The 23921-nt window shown below is 41.2% G+C and overlaps 1 protein-coding gene across 4 annotated transcripts; it reads right to left on the bottom strand.

Moving 5' to 3' along the window:
- Positions 1-1222: 1222 nt before the first annotated feature.
- On the bottom strand, positions 1223-22854 carry LOC110535587 (repressor of RNA polymerase III transcription MAF1 homolog). Of its 4 annotated transcripts, none has more exons than XM_036935313.2 (8): positions 22683-22854; positions 20387-20475; positions 4738-4866; positions 4210-4372; positions 3604-3725; positions 3239-3358; positions 2728-2820; positions 1223-2557 (listed from the first exon to the last, which is right to left on the bottom strand). In XM_036935313.2, exons 2-8 carry the CDS (start codon positions 20467-20469, stop codon positions 2533-2535), a joined length of 735 nt encoding a protein of 244 aa, XP_036791208.1. In that variant the 5' UTR covers positions 20470-20475; positions 22683-22854; the 3' UTR covers positions 1223-2532. The 4 variants fall into 4 exon arrangements, with proteins under 4 accessions (XP_036791208.1, XP_021476338.1, XP_090046004.1 ...); XM_021620663.3 differs by having other exon boundaries at positions 21560-22837; XM_090189878.1 differs by lacking the exon at positions 22683-22854 and adding an exon at positions 22470-22582.
- Between the last annotated feature and the right edge of the window lie 1067 nt (positions 22855-23921).

Here is a 23921-nt window from a genome sequence, read left to right as displayed (position 1 = left end):
ACATCAAACGTATTGGTTTCCAGGTGTTTGATGCCATTCCATTTGCTCCATTCTGGCCATTATTATGAGCCGTCCTCCCCTCAACAGCCTCCCGTGGTGTGCAGTGAAGAAGCGGGAGGCAGGTAGGGAGGAAGGAAGAGCATGCAGAGATTTCTATATTAGGTAAAAACTTTGTATAACCTCTCTCTATCCATCCATTCTCGCCCCTTCAACCCCTCTTTATCCATTCTTGTACTTTTACTTTTCATTCAATTATCTTTTCATTTGTGTTCCTAGACTCCTTTTGTTTCTGTAGCTGTGCTGTTATAGTGCAGAAGTTTTGGTTATTGGCTTAATGAGATATTAACCCCACTGCATGTTTCTCTTTTCTGCTTCATCCCCACTGCACGAGCGGTTCTGAGCCCCTCTATCTAGCTGTAGCATCCATCTGTCTGAAGTCAACCTCTAGCTGCCTGGTTTGGTGTTCCCTAGCCATAGTTCCGCTTCTGGACTTTCCTGCACTGGTCCTTTTCTCCCCTGATCATACCTCTAGTCTCCAAGATGAAGATGACCGCCATTTACAATGTAAGAACATTAAAATGTTAAATCAGTCGTGATAAGCAGGGGCGTATCTTTCACTGGGGACGGGAGGGACAAGTCACCCCCAAATTCTGAAATAGAATTTTTGTCCTCCCCAGTTTTATCATTGGAATGTGATACAAAACAGGGCAACGGTTTGCTTTAGGACCATGCGGACTCCTACAAGTGGTCGGGTAGGCTGTTTGGAGTGTTTATCCGACTGGATTTAAAAAAAAGTATGTTTCCCCCAATTCTAAAACCAAAGTTGCGCCCCTGGTGATAAGTATAGCTTGTGCTATTCCAATTATGTATTGAAGGTTTAACATTGTTATATGAGGTCTATGTTCTCAGCCTTTTACCTCGTTTAATTAAGGAAGACAGATTGAGCAGGACCAAGTTCATAGCCCCTTCCATGTTTCTTTGCATTACTCAAAAATGTCCATAGGAACACTTTTAGTTATTAAAAAGGTTGTAGTGCGAGGTGTAACATAACACGTTGCTCTTGTAGGAAACATGGTTAACTATACCTTACACTGCTGTATCACATTGTAGTCATTACTGTTCAAAACATCTTCATTTTGGTCCTCTTCTTCCCTGTGAGTGGGATGTGTTGTGTTGGGTGAGCTGCCCGTGTCCACTCTCTATTACAACACAGAGGACACTCTTTGGTTCAAACACAACTTTATTAACATATGCTGTATAATCAAAACAGGTCCTGAACGGAGGTCATCATGGGAGGTTCACAAGCCTTACACAGGGAACACAGAGATAAAAGGGTCTTTCTTTCTAAAAAATACTGTAAAACACTTTAATAACATTACTGGAACTATCGCTGATGCCTTTGCTGCCTGTGTTTAGTACATTCACTTGGCTTTACATCAAAGCCTTTGTAATGTTTGAGCATAAAATAAATGGATGATTGTAGCAGAGGAAAATGGGTACAAGTTTTACAATAGGTCAGCCTAAATCATAAGGGAATCAGAAAAATCACACATTGAGGAACATGGTTACTGATAGGCAGAACAATGTGACAGAGGCGCTCATGAAAGTGATCTTGTATAAGCTGCAAGTCTGATGTCATATTGCTTTCCTTGGCAGAGTCATCTCCCATCTCCCATCTACACATGTCATGTGCAGTAATAAGACAACATAAGATATTACAATGTTTCCATTACAAAAGCAGCATTCGTTTAAAAACTTGGGAGCTACAAAAGTTTTCAGTTCTCACATTAACACCACTGTCAAGCATAAAAGCCACACAAAGGAAGCAGTCACAAATGGAAATCAGCTGGATAGACAGTCAATCGAATTAGCTGTCGTTGTCCCATCCTCTACCCAGTGTGGGATTGGAGAAGTTTGATGTAATAAGCCCCTTCCATGGCTCTCACTGATGCAGGTGTTGCACTGTGGACTTCTATCTCCACTTACACAGACGTTTCTGTGACATCATCTGCTGCGATTTTTAATAAAAGAAAATGTTTGCTTGTCAGAGTTAGCTGTCCATGGTCTCTCTTGACCATAAATGTCCAAGACAGATCCAATAAGTATTGGGAGGGTTTCTTTAAGAGTGCAGCATCCAAGCAGAGGCTGGTTTCAGGTGACGAGGATGTGGTTTGAGAGGCAAAGGAAGGTCCTTCCATCAAATTATTAGGCAGAGTCAGTTCTTAGCTCAGCGACAACGGAAGATAGAGGAAGCACAATAAACAGGAGACCTAGATCCCAGTTACCCTGGGCATTTAGAAAACGTCCTTCACGGTATGGGTCGGATCGAGCTGATGTGAAAGGCGTGAAACATGCACTTGTCAATGGGGAGAAAAAAAATGGATTTCCTCTACATGAGCAAATGGCTTCCTGGGTCAGGCTGTACAGAACATCGAGAAAAAGAAAAAAAACAAGGATAGATGAGGAAATAAGAAACAGGATAGATGAAGGGGGAGGAGGTTGTGTAGGCGTAGAAGTTTGGCATGGGTGTGCCTAGACACAAAGAGCTCTGGGGAACCTGCCGATGGGGAGAGAACAAGGCAGTGTCAATCATGGGTCTATTTAGACACAAATCCAAAATGTAACCCCCATGCACAGACAAAAGTAGATATATGTAAGACTGAGGCCCATCGGTGCACGAGAAGAGTATAAGCAGGTAGTAACATTACTATAGTAACATGATCCCACCTGTCCTCAGTGAATCCATCCATCTCCTCTTCATCATCCAGCTCCATGTCCAACTCGTTGTCCAGACAACCGCAGCCATACCCACTCAAGACACTGTGGAAATAAAGCAGAAAAACCATGCCTCATTAATCAATCATACAGGTACGTGTGGTTGCTCTGGTTGACAGATTGTTTGTGGAGTTTTTGGAGTTGACCTGGTAGTCCCCTTTCCTGGCCTTTTGTCCTCCTGGTAATGGATAACAGTCACACACACATCATGAGATCAGACAGGCTTTGGGTTGTGAACAAGCTGCCTCGGGCACGTCAAGCCCAATCAACTCCTGCTGCTGTGCTGGTTTGGTGTGAGCAATTCAGATTTATCCAATTTTAGAACATACACAGTGGACCATAGAAAGTCATCCACAGGCCAGAAACTGTTTCGGACTGGCTGTAGAACTAACAAACTCATATGTGTGTCGTCACAGATTGCATTGATAATGGAGTCAGACTGAAGCCCGCTGTGGCTGCTCACCTGACGGAGCGACAGGTGAAGAATACAATCCTCTTCAGCTTCTTGTTGTAGAAGAAGTAGTTGAAGGACCAGAGGCTGCCTTCCTCCCCAAAGGGGTCTGAGTCCAGGTCAGGGTTGTAGCTGAGGACAAATAGGGACATTATAAATATACTACATATACCGGCGACAAACACAACTAGCAGCATATACATTTACGCTCACGTGTTAGTCATTTAGCAGACGCTCTTATCCAGAACGACTTACAGTAGTGAATGCATGCATTTTTTTACTGGTCCACCGTGATAATGGAATACACAACCCTGACGTTGCAAGCGCCATGCTCTACCAACTGAGCCACGCGGGACCACCATATCTCCCACGCACACCTGTAAATGTCACAATCCTGCAGGCAAATTTCCTGGTCGATGGAGTTCCACAGCTCAGGCCCCAGGGAGTTGAACTCCACCCCAACTGATGAGTACAGGCTGCTGCTCACTGCATTCGCCACCTGGAGGAGACACGGCACACCATCGTTAGGACCACTTATTCTCCTCACAGATGTGTGGACCTGTCAAACTCAAATCCTGTGGAGGGCCGAGTGTCTGCACTTGATTGATCATTTAAGGTTATTGTGATAAATCAGGTTATAATTAAGGAAATTGCTTCGTCACCTGGTGGTTTAGGTCGTCATTATACACAAAATGAAATAAAACAAAACCAGCAGACATGGTCCTGCAGGAATTGAGTTTGACACATCTATCTTACAGCCTGTGATATTCCATAAGCCCCTTGTAGAAAACTCACTACCTTCCCCTTATGTGTATGGCTTTGTAACAATGTGCTTCCGGGACTTGCATGGGACGATTCAACGTATCTGTATATGAGTATCTGGGCAATTCTGAAATTAGGCATGAATGACCGCCCAATTAGATTGGTTTTAAGTCATTCTAAAGTGGTGTAATCATGAGAGGAGCAGAGGCAGTGCTACTGACCCAGTTGAGGCTGGGCTCACGGCTAAACTCGTGGGCCCGGGCTGCGCTGAAGTCGTAGTCGGGCCTGAACGACTCGTTGAGCGTGGTGATGAGGTAGAACAAGGTCTTCCTGCAACACTTGTCACTCAGAGGGTTTTGGGCGTCCTCACTGCTCTTCCCCAGTCTGCACAAAACAAGTGAGATGAGTAGAGAGAGAGGGAGAGAGTTCAGTAATTTGGTTGGGAAGTTACAATTAATTATCTAGGGCACAGACATATTTTTCACCTAGTCGGCTCAGGGATTCGAACCAGTGACCTTATGGTTACTAGACCAATGCTCTTAACCGCTAGGCTACCTGCCACCCCCTTAGTGTGCCACATAAGAGACTAATGCTGTGACACAACACCAGTATCAATGCATTAGTGCACACCATAGCAAAACATTCTGCAATGGAAAACAGGCAGTCCCTCCCTGTTTGCTTCCGTTTCATTCCTAGTGTGATTTCCGTGTGATGTAAACATTGATAAGGGGTGTGGCTGTGGTACTTACTGGGATGGGCTGGTGGCGCTGGACTGGGGGGGCGAGAGGGCCTCTAGGACATGTGGCTCCCCCTCCTGGCAAAATTGCTTAAACATGTGCTTGTCATCACCAGCCATCTTGCAGGAGTAGCTCTCGATCCTATAGAGACAGATAAAAATCCCAGAGTTAACTTTTGTCAAGTGGACATCCATTTAGCTACTGACTAAGGAGGACATGGGTATTGTATCAAACTAGTCATGTCCCGTATTCAATACTCAGGGGTCATGCTAACGCAGGATTTTGCCTCCCTAACCCGGACGACGCTAGGCCAATTGTGTGTCGCCCCATGGACCTCCCGGTCGCGGCCGGTTACGACAGAGCCTTGGCGCGAACCCAGGGACTCTGATGGCACAGCTGGCGCTGCAGTACAGTGCCCTTAACCACTGCGCCACCCGGGAGGCCTCACAAACAATATCTTGCTGAGTTTTGAAAATGAAGATCTAAAATGGACAAATTTTGTGCTTCAGTTGCAATTCTCCACTCGGATGAAATATCTTTGCTTTCGCCACTGGATCACCAGACAGCGCTCTGACTGTTGTGAAGGCTACTTTTCTCTGGTGCTTTCCTCCAGCTGTGTAGTTCTCCGGTAGCAAGTTAAAATGCAAGACTAACATCAAGCAAAACATTAGGAAATGTAGCTAGCTACAGTTGAAGTCAGAAGTTTACATACACCTAGTTTGGAGTCATTAAAAATAGTTTTTCAACCACTCCACAAATTTCTTGTTAACAAACAAAAATAGTTTTGGCATGTCGGTTAGGACATCTACTTTGTGCTTAACACAAGTCATTTTTCACAGACAGATTATTTCACTTATAATTCACTGTATCACAATTTCAGTGGGTCAGAAGTTGACTGTGCCTTTAAACAGCTTGGAAAATTCCAGAAAATGATGTCATGGCTTTAGAAGCTTCTGATAGGCAATTGGAGGTGTAACTGTGGATGTATTTCAAGACCTAAGTCATTTTCTTTGTAATGTTTATTTTCTGTCCTAGTAAAGTTGTTTTTTTGCGGACTAAAACCTCCGTCTCTGTGTCAATCTCTGCACGCTCAACCCAACGGTTTACCACACCGTTTTAAAATCATCAATAGCCTCATCCTTGAGCAGTTTCATTCCTGTCCTACAGCTCAATTCAGAAGGACGACTGTATCTTTTAGGTTTCTGGGTGGTTTAATACGTAAGGCGGGGATCGACAACGCTAGTCCTCCTGTCTGGGACAAGTAACATTTTTTAAAAATAAATTCAGATAAGAAGAATATACTGTAGATTTAAGCAGTCTGAATGGAAAAGTAGAAATGTAAAACACAGAAATCACAATATCAAACAATTCCTCCGATCAGAATTTAATCAGAGGCCAACACTGGGATAATATTAAAATCTGTTTCATGTAGCCTACATAAATAAATAAAAAAACTACATGTCAAAGTGAAGGTGATATGCATATTGGCTACAGCCTCATGTCCAAACCGATGCTGACATGACAGAGGCGCCAGGAAAATGTAGCCAAACTTTAATGAGAGTTTGAATTACATAAATATAGGCGAAACACCAGTCATGTTTGACTAACATAATGAAGGATAATTAACAGCAGATCAAACGGTCACAAGACCAGAGAGAGAAGTACAGTGCCTGTTGTGCACCGCAACATCACCTACCTTGAATCTGAGCGGAGGCGGTCAACATTTGAAAACTATTTAACCATAAAACTGAATTGTTTAAAACCTGGACATTGTATGTAATTTTATGAAATATGTCTTGTTTCAAAGTAGCCTAGCCAAAATACGACCACTGAAATGAAGGAATTATTTTATAAACACTTAATATGCCATTAAAAACCAGCATTTCTCATGTTCTATTGGCTTTCAAATCAACGTTCTTTAATTGTCCTACAGCCAAACGCATAATACTAGTCATATTAGTAACCCATGCTAGTTGATGCATCTTTAGATCTCCCCTTTCTTCATTTCTAATGGATACTTTCATCTCTGTCACATGAAACCACTTGTGCGTGAGGTGCGCTTTTGAGAAAGGTGTTTTCCTTGCTAATTGCATTTTGGAACATTCGCATGTAGCCAACAGCCATGTGCGCATTGTTGAGTTTATAATATGAAGAAATAAAACTTCAACATTTTAAGCTAAACGGTCTGACCTGTTGCATCAGCCTCAATGCTTTTTAATTTGTTTTTTATACAAGTGACTTGTGCTATTGGACAAGTAAAAGAAAAGGACAAGTGGCAAAAAAAAGTGACGTCAAGCCATGCATAACGCACAGCATAATTAACTAGACCATGCTTAAAGATATATTCAATGTCTGATTTGTTATTGTTAACCATCTACAAATCACTGTCCTTTTTTTTAAACGAGGCCTTCGAAAAGCTCCCTGGTCTTTGTAGTCGAATCTGTGCTTGAAATGCAATACTTGGCTGAGGGGAGAGAGGAAGGGTTAGTAATTTTAAAAAGAATGTCAACCCCTATAACTTCACACAGAGTGAGTCCATGTAACTTTGTGATTTGTTTAGCAACATTTTACTCCTGAATTAATTTAGGTTTGTTTAAACAAAGGGGCTGAATACTAGTTATTAAATGTTTTATCATCATCATCATTAAAAAAAGGTCACTTCCCGCCCACTTTGACATAATATTTTGTGCATTGTTGACAAACAATGACAATTACATCTATTTTAATCCCACTTTGTAACACAATAAAATGTAAAGAAAATCCAAGAGGTCTAAATATTTTCGCAAGGCACTGTACGTCTCGTGTTCTGTATTTATTGCTTTGAACAAGTATCTGTGTCTGTGTCTCTGTTTCACTGTGTTCTATTTGAGGGGTATGGGTGGAATGCAGACGGAGTGGAGCAGAGTCCAGTCGTGTGTTTATTTTCCCCTCACCCCCAGTTATGTAAGAGCAGGGGTTGTGCAACCCAAAATCTGGCTCAGAGACACACTGTGGCCCAGTCTTATTATAGGAAGGAGCAAAGGTCACGGGGGTAGTGACGTGACTGGCCTACTTTTCATTAACAGACAAATAAAACAAATACTGAACAAACAGGGACCATCTGAAATCCATAGAAAAGTTGACCTAAAAAGCTGAGCTAATAACCTGTGGATAATTAGGCCTAGTTGTGAATAAATGCACAGAATTAGGCTATAAAGGATAATTGTGGGTGTAGGCCTATTTGTAACAAACTTCCTGGTTCAATCAAATAAATACATTATCCAGAAACTGACATTCAAGGAAAACTATCACTGACAGAATTTGTGAACTTCTTCAAATTCATGTGCGAGTGTGTGCTCCGTTTATCATTAGTAATGGGTCTAGTTGAACTTTGCTGAGTATTGGCAGACTTAGGCTCTTTATTAGGGTGGAAAGAAGCAGCCTCATTGGGTCACATGGTGCCAGCACGGCTCTTGCTGCCATTGTTGCCCATTCTAATTCAGTAAGCAGCAGTCTAAACACCAGCACTTGGTAGCTGTTTCAGTGCCTAGCTGTGTGTGTATGTGTCTCTATGCAAATGACTGCGTATAAATAGATAGTCATTGATCACGTGACACCATTCATTCCTATGTGTAGACTCAATAGCACATTTGAAGCAAAAAACATTTGTTAAGATGGCGTCCAATGGATACATAAAATTTGCAGTTTCAGCTACTCCAGGAAGTGACGTTGCAAGCTAGCTCAGGGCTGTGCCCTCTCACTGAGTATCTCAAACTGAATGCTGACTGGCGTACTGACGGCTGCAATTAGAAATTAAAATTATCCTTAGAACTTCTTCTGTGTGCGATATTTAAATAAATTGTTTAAAGAACATACATTTTGCGTAATAGAAGCAAATATTGGTACAATGATTGTCTTCCACAAAAATGACATATATACAGTTGAAGTCGTACACTTAGTCATTACTCATTTTTCAACCACTCCACAAATGTCTTGTTAATTAACAAACAATAGTTTTGGCAAGTCAGTTAGGACATCTACTTTGTGCATGACAAGTCATTTTTTCCAACAATTATTTCACTTATAATTCACTGTATCACAATTCCAGTGGGTCAGAGGTTTACCTACACTAAGTTTATTGTGCCTTTAAACAGCTTGGAAAATTCCAGAAAATGATGTCACGGCTTTAGAAGCTTCTGATAGACTAATTGACATCATTTGAGTCAATTGGAGGTGTACCTGTGGATGTATTTCAAGGCCTACCTTCAAACTCAGTGCCTCTTCGCTTGACATCATGGGAAAATCAAAAGAAATCAGCCAAGACCTCAGAAAAAAAATTGTAGACCTCCACAAGTCTGGTTCATCCTTGGGAAAAAATTCAAAATGCCTGAAGGTACCACGTTATACCGTTCAGGAAGGAGATGCGTTCTGTATCCTAGAGATGAACGTACATTGGTGCGAAAAGCGCAAATCAATTGCAGAACAACAGCAAAGGACCTTGTGAAGATGCTGGAAGAAACAGATACAAAAGTATCAATATCCACAGTAAAACAAGTCCTATATAGACATAACCTGAAAGGCCGCTCAGCAAGGAAGAAGCCACTGCTCCAAAACCACCATAAAAAAGCCAGAATACGGTTTGGAACTGCACATGGGGACAAAGATGGTACTTTTTTCCCCCCATCCGGTCTGACGAAACAAAAATAGAACTGTTTGGCCATAATGACCATCGTTATGTTTGGAGGAAAAAGGGGGAGGCTTGGAAGCTGAAGAACACCATCCCAACCGTGAGGCACGGGAGTGGCAGCATCATGTTGTGGGGGTGCTTTGCTGCAGGAGGGACTGGTGCACTTCACAAAATAGATGGCATATTGAGGGAGGAAAATTATGTGGATATATTGAAGCAACATCTCAAGACATCAGTGAGGAAGTTAAAGCTTGGTTGCAAATGGGTTTTCCAAATGGACAATGACCCAAAGCATACTTCCAAAGTCGTGGAAAAATGGCTTAAGGACAACAAAGTCAAGGTATTTGAGTGGCCATCACAAAGCCCTAACGTCAATCCTATAGAAAATGTGTGGGTAGAACTGAAAAAGTGTGTGCGAGCAAGGAGGCCTACAAAACTGACTCAGTTACACCTGCTCTGTCAGGAGGAATGGGCCAAAATTCTCCCAACTTATTGTGGGAAGCTGGTGGAAGGCTACCCGAAACATTTGACCCAAGTTAAAGGCAATGCTACCGAAAACAAATTGAGTGTATGTAAACCTCTGACCCACTGGGAATGTGATAAAATTTCACATTCTGACATTTCACATTCTTAAAATAAAGTGGTGATCCTAACTGACCTAAAACAGGGCATTTTTACAAGGATTAAATGTCCGGAATTGTGAAAAACTGAGTCCAAATGTATTTGGCTAAGGTGTAAGCAAACTTCCGACTTCAACTAGAATAAGGCAATATACAACACAATGTCAAGGGGATTGAGAATGAGAAAAGGTAAATCTTTGCGTGTGTGTCTATATTATTATTATTAATATATATATGACACACACACGCAAAGATTTCCATTTTCTCATACTCAATCCCCTTTACTTTTTCTATATTGTGTTGTAGATTGCCTTATTCTAATGTTTTACATTGTTTTCCCCTCCTCAATCTAAACACAATACCCCAGAATGAAAAAGTAAAACCTTTTTTTTTTTAAGAATAATATATATATTTTTTTAATTAAACTGGAATATTACATTTATATACGTGTTCAGACCCCTTGACTCAGTACTTTGTTGAAGCACCTTGGCAGTGATTACAGCCTCTAATCTTCTTGGTATGACGAAACCAGCTTGGCATAGCTGTATTTGGGGAGTTTCTTCCATTCTTCTCTGCAGACCCTCTCAAGCTCTGTCAGGTTGGATGGGGAGCGTCGCTGCACAGCTATTTTCAGGTCTCTCCAGAGATGTTAGATGGGGTTCAAGTCCGGGCTCTGGCTGGGCCACTCAAGGAAATTCAGAGACTTGTCCTGAAGCCACTACTGCATTGTCTTAGCTTTGTGCTTAGGGTTGTTGTCCTGTTGGAAGATGAACCTTTGCCCCAGTCTGAGTTCCTGAGCATGTTATCATCAAGGTTCTCTCTATACTTTGCTCTGTTCATCTTTGCCTCGATGCTGACTGGTCTCGCAGTCCCTGCCGCTGAAAAACATCCCCAAAGGATGATGTTGCCACCACCATGCTTCACCGTAGAGATGGTTTCTTCCAGACGTGACGTTTCGCATTCAGGCCAAACTGTTCAATCTTGGTTTCATTAGACCAGAGAATCTTGTTTCTCATGGTCTGAGTCTTTCTGTGCTTTTTGGCAAACTCCAAGTGTGCTGTCATGTGCCTTTTACAGAGGAGTGGCTGCCGTCTGGCCACTCAACCATAAAGGCCTGATTGGTGGAGTGCTGGAGAGATGGTTGTCTTTCTGGAAGGTTCTCCCATCTCCACAAAGAAACTCTTCTGTCAGAGTGACCATCGGGTTCTTGGTCACCTCCCTGACCAAGGCCCTTCTCCCTGATTGCCAGTTTGGGCGAGCGGCCAGCTCTAGGAAGAGTCTTGGTGGTTCTAAATTTCTTCCATTTAAGAATGATGGAGCCTACTGTGTTCTTGGGAACCTTCAATGCTGCAGAAATGTTTTGGTACCCTTCTCCAGATCTGTGCCTCGGCACAATCCTGTCTCTGAGCTCTACGGACAATTCCTTCGACCTCATGGCTTGGTTTTTGCTCTGACATGCACTGTCAACTGTGGGACCTTATATAGACCGGTGTGTGCCTTCCCAAATCATGTCCAATCAATTGAATTTACCCCAGGTGGACAATCATGTTGTAGAAACATTTCAAGGATGGTCACTGGAAACAGGATGCTCAATTTCAAGTCTTATAGCAAAGGGTCTGAATACCTAACTAAATTATGTTTTTTTATTTTTTTAAACATTTGCAAAAATTTCTAAAAACCTGTTTTCGCTTTGTCATTATGGGGTATTGTGTATAGATTGATGAGGAAAATGTTTCATCTAAACCATTTTAGAATAAGCCTGTAACTTTACAATGTGAAAAAAGTCAAGGGGTCTGAATACTTTCCAAATGCACTGTAGAGTATATTTTAAAAAATGTAATTGCATAAGTATTCAGCTCCCTGAGTCCATACATGTTAGAAACACCTTTGGCAGCAATCATTACGGGTAAGTCTCTAAGAGCTTTGCACACCTGGATTGTGTAATAGTTGCCTCTTTATTCTTTTAGAAATTATTCAAGCTCTGTCAAGATGTTGGGGATCATGGCTAGAGATAAATGTTCAAGTCCTAACATAATATTTCAAGCAGATTTAAGTCAAAACTGTAACATGGCCACTTAGGAACATTCACCGTCTTCTTGGTAAGCAAAGAATTTGGAACTTATAACCTCTATAGCCAGTTTCATGTCTCAAAAGTGAGTGAGAAGAAAATGCCCGGGATAGTATATGGTCTGCCTTTTGTTGCCTGTTGTGTATTATATTGTGACTGCCTTGTTTATATAAGACATTGATTGTTGTCTATATTAGGGGTATGTGAGACAAGGGAGATTTACAGTGCATTCAGAAAGTATTCAGACCCCTTCCCTTTTTTCCACATTTTGTTACGTTACAGCTTATTGTAAAATGGATGAAATAGATGTTTTCATCATCAATGTACACACAATACCCAATAACGACAAAGCAAAAAAACAAACAAAAAAAACAGAAATACCTTATTTACATAAGTATTCAGATCCTTTGCTATGAGACTCAAAATTGAGTTCAGGTGCATCATGTTTCCATTGATCATCCTTGAGGTGTTTCTACAACTTGGGAGTCCACCTGTGGTATTCTCATATGCTGTAGCTTAGACCCTATTTTACATTTGAGGCTTTGTGTTGTGCTTGCCCTCAGTAGAGACACAAAATGCTCTTGAATACAGGGTGGGTGTCATGTTTGGCTGATAAATGTATGAAAATGTGATTAACATTCACATTTTTACTTTCAAATGGTACCACAATATGGTTTGAGGTCCACACAGAGAATGTTGACTTGAATGGGAATATCTGTTATAAATTACTGTAAATCCTCCAAAGAAAACCTATTGAAAATCATAGAAATATAGATTATAGAATATACATGACCACGAAAGTTGACATTCGACGGTAGGAGGACCGGCAGCCTTTTTTTGTGGTTGTAATTCAATTATTATTCAATTTCAATGGTGTATCAGCTAAATTGCAGTGGTCTGAAGGGATAGGTCCACTCTGTTAATTATATTTCTATGATTGAAATGCCACCCACCCTGTATTGAAGAGCATGCTGTGTCTCAACTGATGTCGGTCACAAAATAAAAACCACTGATGATGTAAAGTAGGGTCTAAGCTAGAGGTCAACCGATTATGTTTTTTCAACGCCGATACTTATACCGATTATTGGAGGACCAAAAAAGCCGATACCGATTAATCGGCCGAATTTGTATTTATTTATTTGTAATAATGACAATTACAACAATAATGAATGAACACTTATTTTAACTTAATATAATACATCAATAACATCAATTTAGCCTCAAGTAAATAATGAAACATGTTCAATTTGGTTTAAATAATGCAAAAACAAAGTGTTGGAGAAGTAAAAGTGCAATATGTGCTATGTAAGAAAGCTAACGTTTCAGTTCCTTCCTCAGAACATGAGAACATATGAAAGCTGGTGGTTCCTTTTAACATGAGTCTTCAATATTCCCAGGTAAGAAGTTTTAGGTTGTAGTTATTATAGGACTATTTCCCTCTATACCATTTGTATTTCATTAACCTTTGACTATTGGATGTTCTTATAGGCACTTTAGTATTGCAAGTGTAACAGTATAGCTTCCGTCCCTCTCCTCGCTCCTCCCTGGGCTCGAACCAGCAACACAACAGCCACCATCGAAGCAGCGTTACCCATGCAGAGCAAGGGAAACAACTAGAAGGCTCAGAGCGAGTGACGTTTGAAACGCTATTAGCGCGCGCTAACTAGCTAGCCATTTCACTTCGGTTACACCCGCCTCATCTCAGGAGTTGATAGGCTTTAAGTCATAAACAGCGCAATGCTTGACGCACAACGAAGAGCTGCTGGCAAAACGCACGAAAGTGCTGTTTGAATGAATATTTACACGCCTGCTTCTGCCTACCACCGCTCAGTCAGATACTTAGATACTTGTTTGCTTGTATGCTCAGTCAGATTATATGAAACACAGGACACACTAGATAATATCTAGTAAAATCATCAACCATGTGTAGTTAACTAGTGGTTATGATTGATTGTTTTTTATAAGATAAGTTTAATGCTAGCTAGCAACTTACCTTGGCTTACTGCATTCACGTAACAGGCAGTCTCCTTGTGGAGTGCAACCAGAGAGAGGCAGGTCGTGATTGTGTTAGACTAGTTAACTGTAAGGTTGCAAGTTTGGATCCCCGAGCTGACAAGATAAATATCTGTCGTTCTGCCCCTGAACAAGGCAGTTAGGCCGTCGTTCCTAGGCCGTCATTGAAAATAAGAATGTGACTTACCTAGTCAAATAAAGGTATTAAAATTATTTTTTTTATATATAATTTTTTTAAAGAAATTTGGCAAATCGGTGCCCAAAAATACAGATTTCCGATTGTTATGAAAACTTGAAATCGGCCCTAATTAATCGGCCATTCCGATTAATCGGTCGACCTCTAGTCTAAGCTATACCTCTAGTCTAAGCTAATATGAAGAAGAAAAATCAAATCGGAGGCTACGCATTTTTAGATAACTGAAGTAAAAAAAACAAAAAAACATCTGAAATAAAATAGTTTAACAACCCTGTTTAAGCTTTTAAATGATATCCAACTCAACCGTTTATATTTTCTAGTGATGAAGACATAGATTTCTCATGGTACGGTGGAGTATGCAAAATGGGTCAAGTTTGAGCACCTCTATCCCCTGAATGTTTTTGCATTCAAGTCCAAAAAGTAACTTTCTGACTACTTCTTCCATGGGCAAACATGCATTGAAAGTTTTGTCTAAATCAAAAGGGATGCTGTCAAAAAGTTATTGAATTTTTATTTTTTTCTTAAAACAATGCTGCAGTTCAGCATTCGGCCTTGAACGTTGTGGCTTCAATGAGACGGGTCAGTCGTTCTCCCCTGGTTTACGCTCCATACCACTCCCCATTACACAGTCTACAAATAGCCACAAAGCCCTGTAAGAGTACACCCTGTCATGCATCAGACTGCCCCTATTGATCATAGCCAGGACAGGGGTCATCACCACCATTACTGTATCCACTGGTCTCATAACCTAGAGTCCATTATGCAACATCCCTATTCCTACTGTTACCTCAAAGCCTGAAGGGCTTCCTACTAAGAAGGATCAATGAGTTAGCCTGCTAACTTGCCTGAATATTATAGAAATAACTTATTTAAAAAATATATGTTTTTTTAAAGATAAGTAGACCATGCCCATTTCAGGCTTAACTCAAAAATCAAAAACACAAAGACGTTCAGCTTTCTTCATGAACCAGAAAGTAAAGAGTTATTTCTGGTTGTTTATCAAAGTTGGTGGGCTAACTCATTGAGTTCCTAGTATACCCCTCTGCTGCAGTTCAGTTAATCTAACCCCCTGTTGCATAACACAAAACACTCATCACCCTATTTGCGGGATCAAGACTTTTTGCAAGAGAGATTACGCCTATTTAGCTAAACGTTCCACATTACCAGTAATCGCTACAGGGATTGAATAGGGCAACATTTCTATGGCAATTCTACTGCATAACACACGATATTGACTCATCTGGTCTTGCTCAGGTATTTAAATCACGTAGCCTACACCACTTATCTTAGCACAGACACATGTCATGAGGCGCACACACCCCTTTCAGGTTTTATGACATCAATCTCTGACAGAGGTGTCTATCATTGTGGTTTTGGTTTGTGTGAGTTTGGTAGAAAAACAGATTGGTAGGTTGTGTGTGCCTTCAGAAGGTATTCAGACCCCTTGACTTTTAACACATTTTTGTTACATAACAGCCTTTACCTAAAAATGATTTTTCTGCATCCTGTTTCCATTGATAATCCTTGAGATGATTCTACAGCTCTGTCAGAATGACAATCAGGTTCTTGGTCACGTCCCTGAACAAGGCTTCTCCACTGATTGCTCAGTTTGGTCAGGCGGCCAGCTCTAGGAATAGTCTTGGTGGTTCCAAACTTCTTCCATTTAAGAATGATGGAGGCCACTGTGTTCTTGGGGACCTTCAAAGCTGCAGAAATGTTTTGGTACCCTTCACCAAATCTGTGCCCTCGACACAATCCTGTCTCTGAGCTCTATTGACAATTCCTTTGACCTCATGGCTTGGTTTTTGCTCTGACATACACGGTCAACTGTGGGACCTTATATAGACAGGTGTGTGCCTTTCCAAATCATGTCTAATAAATTGAATTTACCACAGGTGGACTCCAATCAAGTTGTAGAACCATCTTAAGGACTGTCAATGGAAACAGGATGCACCTGAGCTCAATTTTGAGTCTCATATTAAAGGGTCTGAATACTTAAGTAAATAAGGTATTTCTGATTGTAATATATTTGCAAAAATGTCTAAAAACCTGTTTTCGCTTTGTCATTATGGGGTATTGTGTGTAGATTGCTGAGGATTTAAAAAAAAATAAAAAATTATACATTTTTTAATAAGGCTGTAACGTAACAAAATGTGGAAAAAGTCAAGGGCTCTGAACACTTCCCCGAAGGCACTCATCTTCAAATAATATTTTTGCAGGAATCTCCTTGCGAATGATTTTGCAAAAGATTGTATCACTGCTCACTAATATACACTGCTCAAAAAAATAAAGGGAACACTAAAATAACACATCCTAGATCTGAATGAATGAAATATTTTTATTAAATACTTTTTTCTTTACATAGTTGAATGTGCTGGCAACAAAATCACACAAAAATTATAAATGGAAATGAAATGTATCAACCCATGGAGGTCTGGATTTGGAGTCACACTCAAAATTAAAGTGGAAAACCACACTACAGGCTGATCAAACTTTGATGTAATGTCAACAAAAAAAAGTCAAAATGAGGCTCAGTAGTGTGTGTGGCCTCCACGTGCCTGTATGACCTCCCTACAACGCCTGGGCATGCTCCTGATGAGGTGGCGGATGGTCTCCTGAGGGATCTCCTCCCAGACCTGGACTAAAGCATCCGCCAACTCCTGGACAGTCTGTGGTGCAACGTGGCGTTTGTGGATGGAGCGAGACATGATGTCCCAGATGTGCTCAATTGGATTCAGGTCTGGGGAACAGGCGGGCCAATCCACAGCATCAATGCCTTCCTCTTGCAGGAACTGCTGACACACTCCAGCCATATGAGGTCTAGCATTGTCTTGCATTAGGAGGAACCCAGGGCCAACCGCACCAGCATATGGTCTCACAAGGGGTCTGAGGATCTCATCTCGGTACCTAATGGCAGTCAGGCTACCTCTGGCGAGCACATGGAGGGCAAAGAAATACCACCCCACACCATGACTGACCCAACGCCAAACCGGTCATGCTGGAGGATGTTGCAGGCAGCAGAACATTCTCCACGGCGTCTCCAGACTGTCACGTCTGTCACATGTGCTCAGTGTGAACCTGCTTTCATCTGTGAAGAGCATAGGGCGCCAGTGGCGAATTTGCCAATCTTGGTGTTCTCTGGCAAATGCCAAACGTCCTCCACGGTGTTGGGCTGTAAGCACAACCCCCACTTGTGGACGTCGGGCCCTCATACCACCCTCATGGAGTCTGTTTCTGACCGTTTGAGCAGACACATGCACATTTGTGGCCTGCTGGAGGTCATTTTGCAGGGCTCTGGCAGTGCTCCTCCTGCTCCTCCTTGCACAAAGGCAGAGGTAGCAGTCCTGCTGCTGGGTTGTTGCCCTCCTACAGCCTCCTCCATGTCTCCTGATGTACTGGCCTGTCTCCTGGTAGCGCATCCATGCTCTGGACACTACGCTGACAGACACAGCAAGCATTTCGCTACACTCGCATTAACATCTGCTAACCATGTGTATGTGACAAATAAAATTTGATTTGATTTATTGCCACAGCTCGCATTGATGTGCCATCCTGGATGAGCTGCACTACCTGAGCTACTTGTGTGGGTTGTAGACTCCGTCTCATGCTACCACTAGAGTGAAAGCACCGCCAGCATTCAAAAGTGACCAAAACATCAGCCAGGAAGCATAGGAACTGAGAAGTGGTCTGTAGTCACCACCTGCAGAACCACTCCTTTTTTGGAGGGTGTCTTGCTAATTGCCTATAATTTCCACCTATTGTCTATTCCATTTGCACAACAGCATGTGAAATGTATTGTCAATCAGTGTTGCTTCCTAAGTGGACAGTTTGATTTCACAGAAGTGTGATTGACTTGGAGTTACATTGTGTTGTTTAAGTGTTCCCTTTATTTTTTTGAGCAGTGTAAATATATTAGTACCAGTCAAAAGTTTGGACACCTACTCATTCAAGGGTTTTTATTTGTATTATTTTCTTCATTGTGGAATAATAGTGAAGACATCAAAACTATGAAATAACACATATGGAATCATGTAGTATCCCAAAAAATTGTTAAACAAATCAAAATATATTTTATATTTGAGATTGTTCAAAGTAGCCACCCTTTGCCTTGATGACAGCTTTGCACACTCTTGGCATTCTCTCAACCAGCTTCATGAGGTAGTCACCTGGAATGCATTTCAATTAACAGGTGTGCCTTGTTAAAAGTTAATTTGCAGAATTTATTTTCTTCTTAATGAGTTTGAGCCAATCAGTTGTGATGTGACAAGGTAAGGGTGATATACAGAAGATAACCTTATACAAATACATATTATGGCAGGAACAGCGCAAATAAGCAAAGAGAAAAGGTAGTCTATCATTACTTTAAGACATGAAGGTCAGTCAATACGTAACACTTGAAGAACTTTGAAAGTTTATTCAAGTGCAGACGCAAAAACCACCAAGAGCTAGGATGAAACTGGCTCTTATGAGGAACGCCACAGGAAAAGAAGACCCAGAGTTACCTCTGCTGCAGAGGATAAGTTCATAAGAGATACCAGCCTCAGAAATTGCAGCCCAAATAAATGCTTCACATAGTTCAAGTAACAGACACATCTCAACATCAACTGTTCAAAAGAGACTGCGTGAATCAGGCCTTCATGGTTGAATTGCTGCAAAGAAACCACTACTAAAGGAGACCAATAAGAAGAAGGGACTTGCTTGGGTCAAGAAACACGAGCAATGGACATTAGACCGGTGGAAATCTGTCCTTTGGCCTGATGAGTCCAAATTTGAGATTTTTGATTCCAACAGCCGTGTCCTTTTGAAACGTAGAGTAGGTGAACAGATGATCTCTGCATGTGTGGTTCCCACCGTGACGCATGGAGGAGGAGATGTGATAGTGTAAGAGTGCTTTGATTTATTTAGAATTCAAAGCACACTTAACCAGTATGGCTACAACAGAATTCTGCAGCGATACATTATCATATCTGGTTTGCGCTTAGTGGGACTATCATTTGTTTTTCAACAGGACAATGACCCAACACACTTCCAGGCTGTGTAAGGGCTATTTGACCAATAAGGAGAGTGATGAGTGCTGCATTAGATGACATGGCCTCCACAATCACCCGACCTCAACCAAATTGAGATGGTTTCTGATGAGTTGGATCGCAGAGTGAAGGAAAAGCAGTCAACGAGTGCTCAGCATATGTGGGAACTCCTTCAAGACTGTTGGAAAAGCATACCAGGTGAAGCTGGTTGAGAGAATGCCAAGCGTGTGCAAAGCTGTCATCAAGGCAAAGGGTGGCTACTTTGAAGAATCTAAAATATATTTTGATTTGTTTAACACCTTTTTGGTTACTACATGATTCCAAGTGTTATTTCATAGTTTTGATGTCTTCACTATTATTCTACAATGTAGAAAATAGTACAAATAAAGAAAAACCCTTGAAATGAGTAGGTGTTCTAAAACTTTTGACTGTTAGTGTATGTACTAGGATAGCGAAGTTAACTTGTGTTTTGACCCACATTGCTAATGTATCTGATAACGGAGCAGTGACAGTGTATTTTCCTGCCTTGTGACAGACACAGAACCCGGAAGGGCTGGAGCTCCAGATAGATAGTTTTGATGTCTTCTCTATTATTCTACAATGTAGAGCATAGTAAAAATAAAGAAAAACCCTTGAATGAGTAGGTGTCCAAACTTTTGACTGGTACTGTATATTTTGTTTAAGTTCAGTTGACCATCTTATTCTGACAGTTTGCTGTTTATCTCTGTGTTTACATATCAGTGCCAGTGCCCTCAGCCTTGACATATGTTGTTATTGAAGCTCCCAGAGCCCCAAAGTGTTAATCTTGCCTTTTAAAATAGAGCCTCTTAACCCCACCAGAAATACACCCCTGAGTAGAGGGGGGGGGGGGGTATTTATATGTGCTATTTGCTATGTACTTGCAGTTCACACACAAGCCTCCTAATGGCCAGTACACCCTGTTAAATGTTGAACCTGTGTTAGTCATGGAACAGTATTGCAGGCTTTGCAGAACACCTTGTGCCATGTGATTAGATATGAGGTCAATTGATCTACTGATACTGCTGGTCCAGTGCTTGTAATGGTAAATACCTGCCCAGGATGTGAGACTCTCCCGTTTCAACACAAAGTTGAGAGCCCAGAGCTTCAAAACTGCTGTTCTCTAACAGTTTCATTGCTGCCTGTGAGAAGAAAGGGAAATGTTAAAATAGACAGTCCATCGGACATTCAATAATACTTTTTCACTGCTTCCTGAGGGGTGTATCAAATATATTTTATCCCTATGGTGTAGGTATTGATCTACTTGGTTGGCTCAGACCGGGCTGATCAAATTTTTCCCAGAAAAGTATGTTAGCAGTAAATGGTCTGAATTCCACTAGTGCTGAGCGATGAACCAAAATGGTGGTTATTTTATTATTTTTTTAATGAATTGACTGACTTCGGATCAAGTAATGGAATTCCATTTCATTTGTTTGTTTTTCTGTTAACTCAACTGCAGATCACAAAAAATTACGAATATTAAATTGCTTTGTCATTATGAGTTATTGTGAGTAGACTGATGTGGAACATTTTAGAATGAGGCTGTAACGGAACAAAATGTGGAAAAAGGGAAGGGGTCTGAATACTTTCCGAATGCATTTTTATTTTATTTAACCTTTATTTAACTAGGCAAGTCAGTTAAGAACAAATTCTTATTTACAATGTCGGCCTACCCCGGACGACGCTGGGCCAATTGTGGGCTGCCCAAATGGGACTCCCAATCACAGCCTGGATTCAAACCAGGGACTGCAATGTCGCCTCTTGCACTCACCACTCGGGAGTATGCATTATACAGTGCATTCGGAAAGTATTCAGACCCCTTGAACTACAAAATAGTGATTTGTCAGACAGCAGCTCTAGAGAGGTGACATGATAACTTGGAATGAAATAATAGTAAACAAAATAAAACAAACGTAATATACACAACAACAGAAATATGTCATATTTAAAAAAAGAATCGAAACTGAAATCGTGATTATTTTTTTAAATAATCGAAATGACCTCAAAAAGGATTAATCGCTCAAGCACTAGATTCCACAGACCCATTAATCAGCATAACACATCATTGGAGACACCCCGGTATGGGCAAACATATAGAAGGTAAACAAAAAGTAAAGTCCCAAAACGAGCAACCCCTTTCTTTCTTACTAGATAACGTTAATCCCCTCCCCCACTAAAAAAACCTCTGCTACTATCTAGGTAGCTAATGTACACAATCCTTCTTACCAAAGTCAAAGATAATGTCAGCACTCTTTGTGGAACTGAAACGTCTTCACCAATTTCACTCGCAATGTTTATTTGGCAATAATGCAAAACAGATCTGTTGTTGTCTGCCCAGGCAAATTAGCTAGTATGTTAGCGTAGCACTTTCGGTCCGTGATTTCAATTCGTCAGACTAAGGTTACCTACTAACGTTTAGTTCCTCAAATTCAGCAATTTAAAAATACACTCGTTCGAAATTGATTTATCGTACAACCTTTTATCGGAAAACTGCTTCTGCCGATTAAATGAGACGACATTAAATCCAAATATCCGTCTGATTTGGATTTCAGCGGCATCCCTTTTGACCGATTTAATTTGACAGAGATTAGCTAGCTAACGTTAGTACGGTTTCTGTCCGATCAAGTCGCCTTTTCTAACCGACTTTGCACGTCTGTCTATTTCGTAATGTCCCTGTGCTATGTGCAGTTAGCCAGACCGATTACTTGAAAGCAAAACAACAGTGACGATGAAAACCGAATAAATCCACTGTATTCGACCCAGTCCGTCTATCGTACGTTCATTAGTTATTTATTTCAGAAGACAGAAAATATTGACTCATTTTCGTTTTTGGTTTCTGAATTTGAAAATCCAAAATCGACTTGTTTCTCATTTATTGTGTAAAAAACGGGGCATTGAATTACAGAAAACAAATAACACATTTTATTCAATTTTTAATTTCGTGCCAATAGAACAAACTCAACAACAACTGAACAAAGTTGGCATGCACTAGCTGGCTAGTACTGACTAGCTAGCAGTCTGACGAGCTAGCCCTACCTGGCTACTGGCTATAGTCATACTTGCTATAGTCATACTAGCTAGTGTAAGTAAGTTAGTCCCTCAACATGCTACAAGATGTATGCCCGGACAGAGTTACCTGCTGAAGAAAGGTGAGAATTCTCCATTACTTTTAGTCGCTAACTTAGCTAGACTTTCTGGCTGACTGATGGTGCTTATTGACTGAGTAATAATGAACTGCAGTTACTGTGTGGCACTTCTACCCATCTGGCACTTTGAATAGCTAACTTAGCAATCGTTACACATGCAACAATATCAAATTAAGCTAGTCAGTGCTGATGTGTGTACTTACATCAGCCAATACAGTAAATAAAATATGTTACTTGATTACTGATTCCATGTCGGGAAAAGCAAAAAGGTGAAACTATTCTACGACCGTTCTGATAAAAACCTTAGGGCATTTAGCCTCGGGGGATGCCTTGCTGACCACACCCTCCTTCCTTGCTCCAGGCCTGCCCTGCCTCTTCCACCAATCCAATTGTTTCTTATGGACAGAAAAGAGCAAAGGCTCTGAGCTGTCTGATCAGGTCCATTGTCTACTTACTCTGATTCCTCGCTATCTCACACTCACACAGGACCTTTCACATAGTTCAGTCACTCAGCCCTATACAGTGGACGTGATGCTCTCAAGGTCCTGCACTACTGGCTCCTACAAGGGTACCCTACTGTACCCAACTGTGCTGAAACAATATGACTCTAGAACAGTTTGACACTATTTCTCTCGCTCTCTCTCTCCTTCTTGACCATCTTTCTTGGTTGATGGCACCTGCAGGCCTGTTTTGAGGGACATCTGGATAGAATGCTTGAACTTCGTCTGAGACCTTCATCTCCTTCCCCATCCTTCCATTTTTCCACATTTTGTTACATTACAGCCTTATTCTAAAATATTCCTCATCAATCTACATACTGTGACAAATAGAAAACAGATTTTTTTGAAATGTTTGCAAATGTATTAAAAATAAAAAACAGATGTCTGATTTACATAAGTAATCATACCCTTTGCTATGAGACTCAAAATTGAGCTCAAGTGCATCCTGTTTCTATTGATCCTTTAGATGTTTCTACAACTTGATTGGAGTCCACCTGTGGTAAATTCAATTGATTGGACATGATTTGGAAAGGCACACACCCCTCTATATAAGGTCCCACAGCTGACAGTGCATGTCAGAGCAAAAACCAAGCCATGAGGTCAAAGGAATTGTCCATTGAGCTCTGAGACAGGAGTGTGTCGACGCACAGATCTGGGGAAGGGTACCAAAACATTTCTCTAGCATTGAAGGTCCCCAAGAACACAGTGGCCTCCATCATTCTTAAATGGAAGAAGTTTGGAAATATCAAGACTATTCCGAGAGCTGGCCTCACGGCCAAACTGAGCAATCAGTGGAGAAAGGCTTTGCTTAGCGAGGTGACCAAGAACCTGATGGTCACTCTGGCAGAGCTCCAGAGTTCCTCTGTGGAGATGGTAGAATTTTCCAGAAGGACAACTATCTCTGCTGCAATCCACTAATCAGGCCTTTATGGTAGAGTGGAC

Source organism: Oncorhynchus mykiss, chromosome 11, assembly GCF_057628025.1.
Source record: "Oncorhynchus mykiss isolate SJ-2025 chromosome 11, ASM5762802v1, whole genome shotgun sequence".
NCBI lineage: Eukaryota > Metazoa > Chordata > Actinopteri > Salmoniformes > Salmonidae > Oncorhynchus > Oncorhynchus mykiss.
The sequence above is the reverse complement of the archived record's forward strand: the minus strand, read 5'-3'. Positions and strand labels throughout refer to the sequence as shown.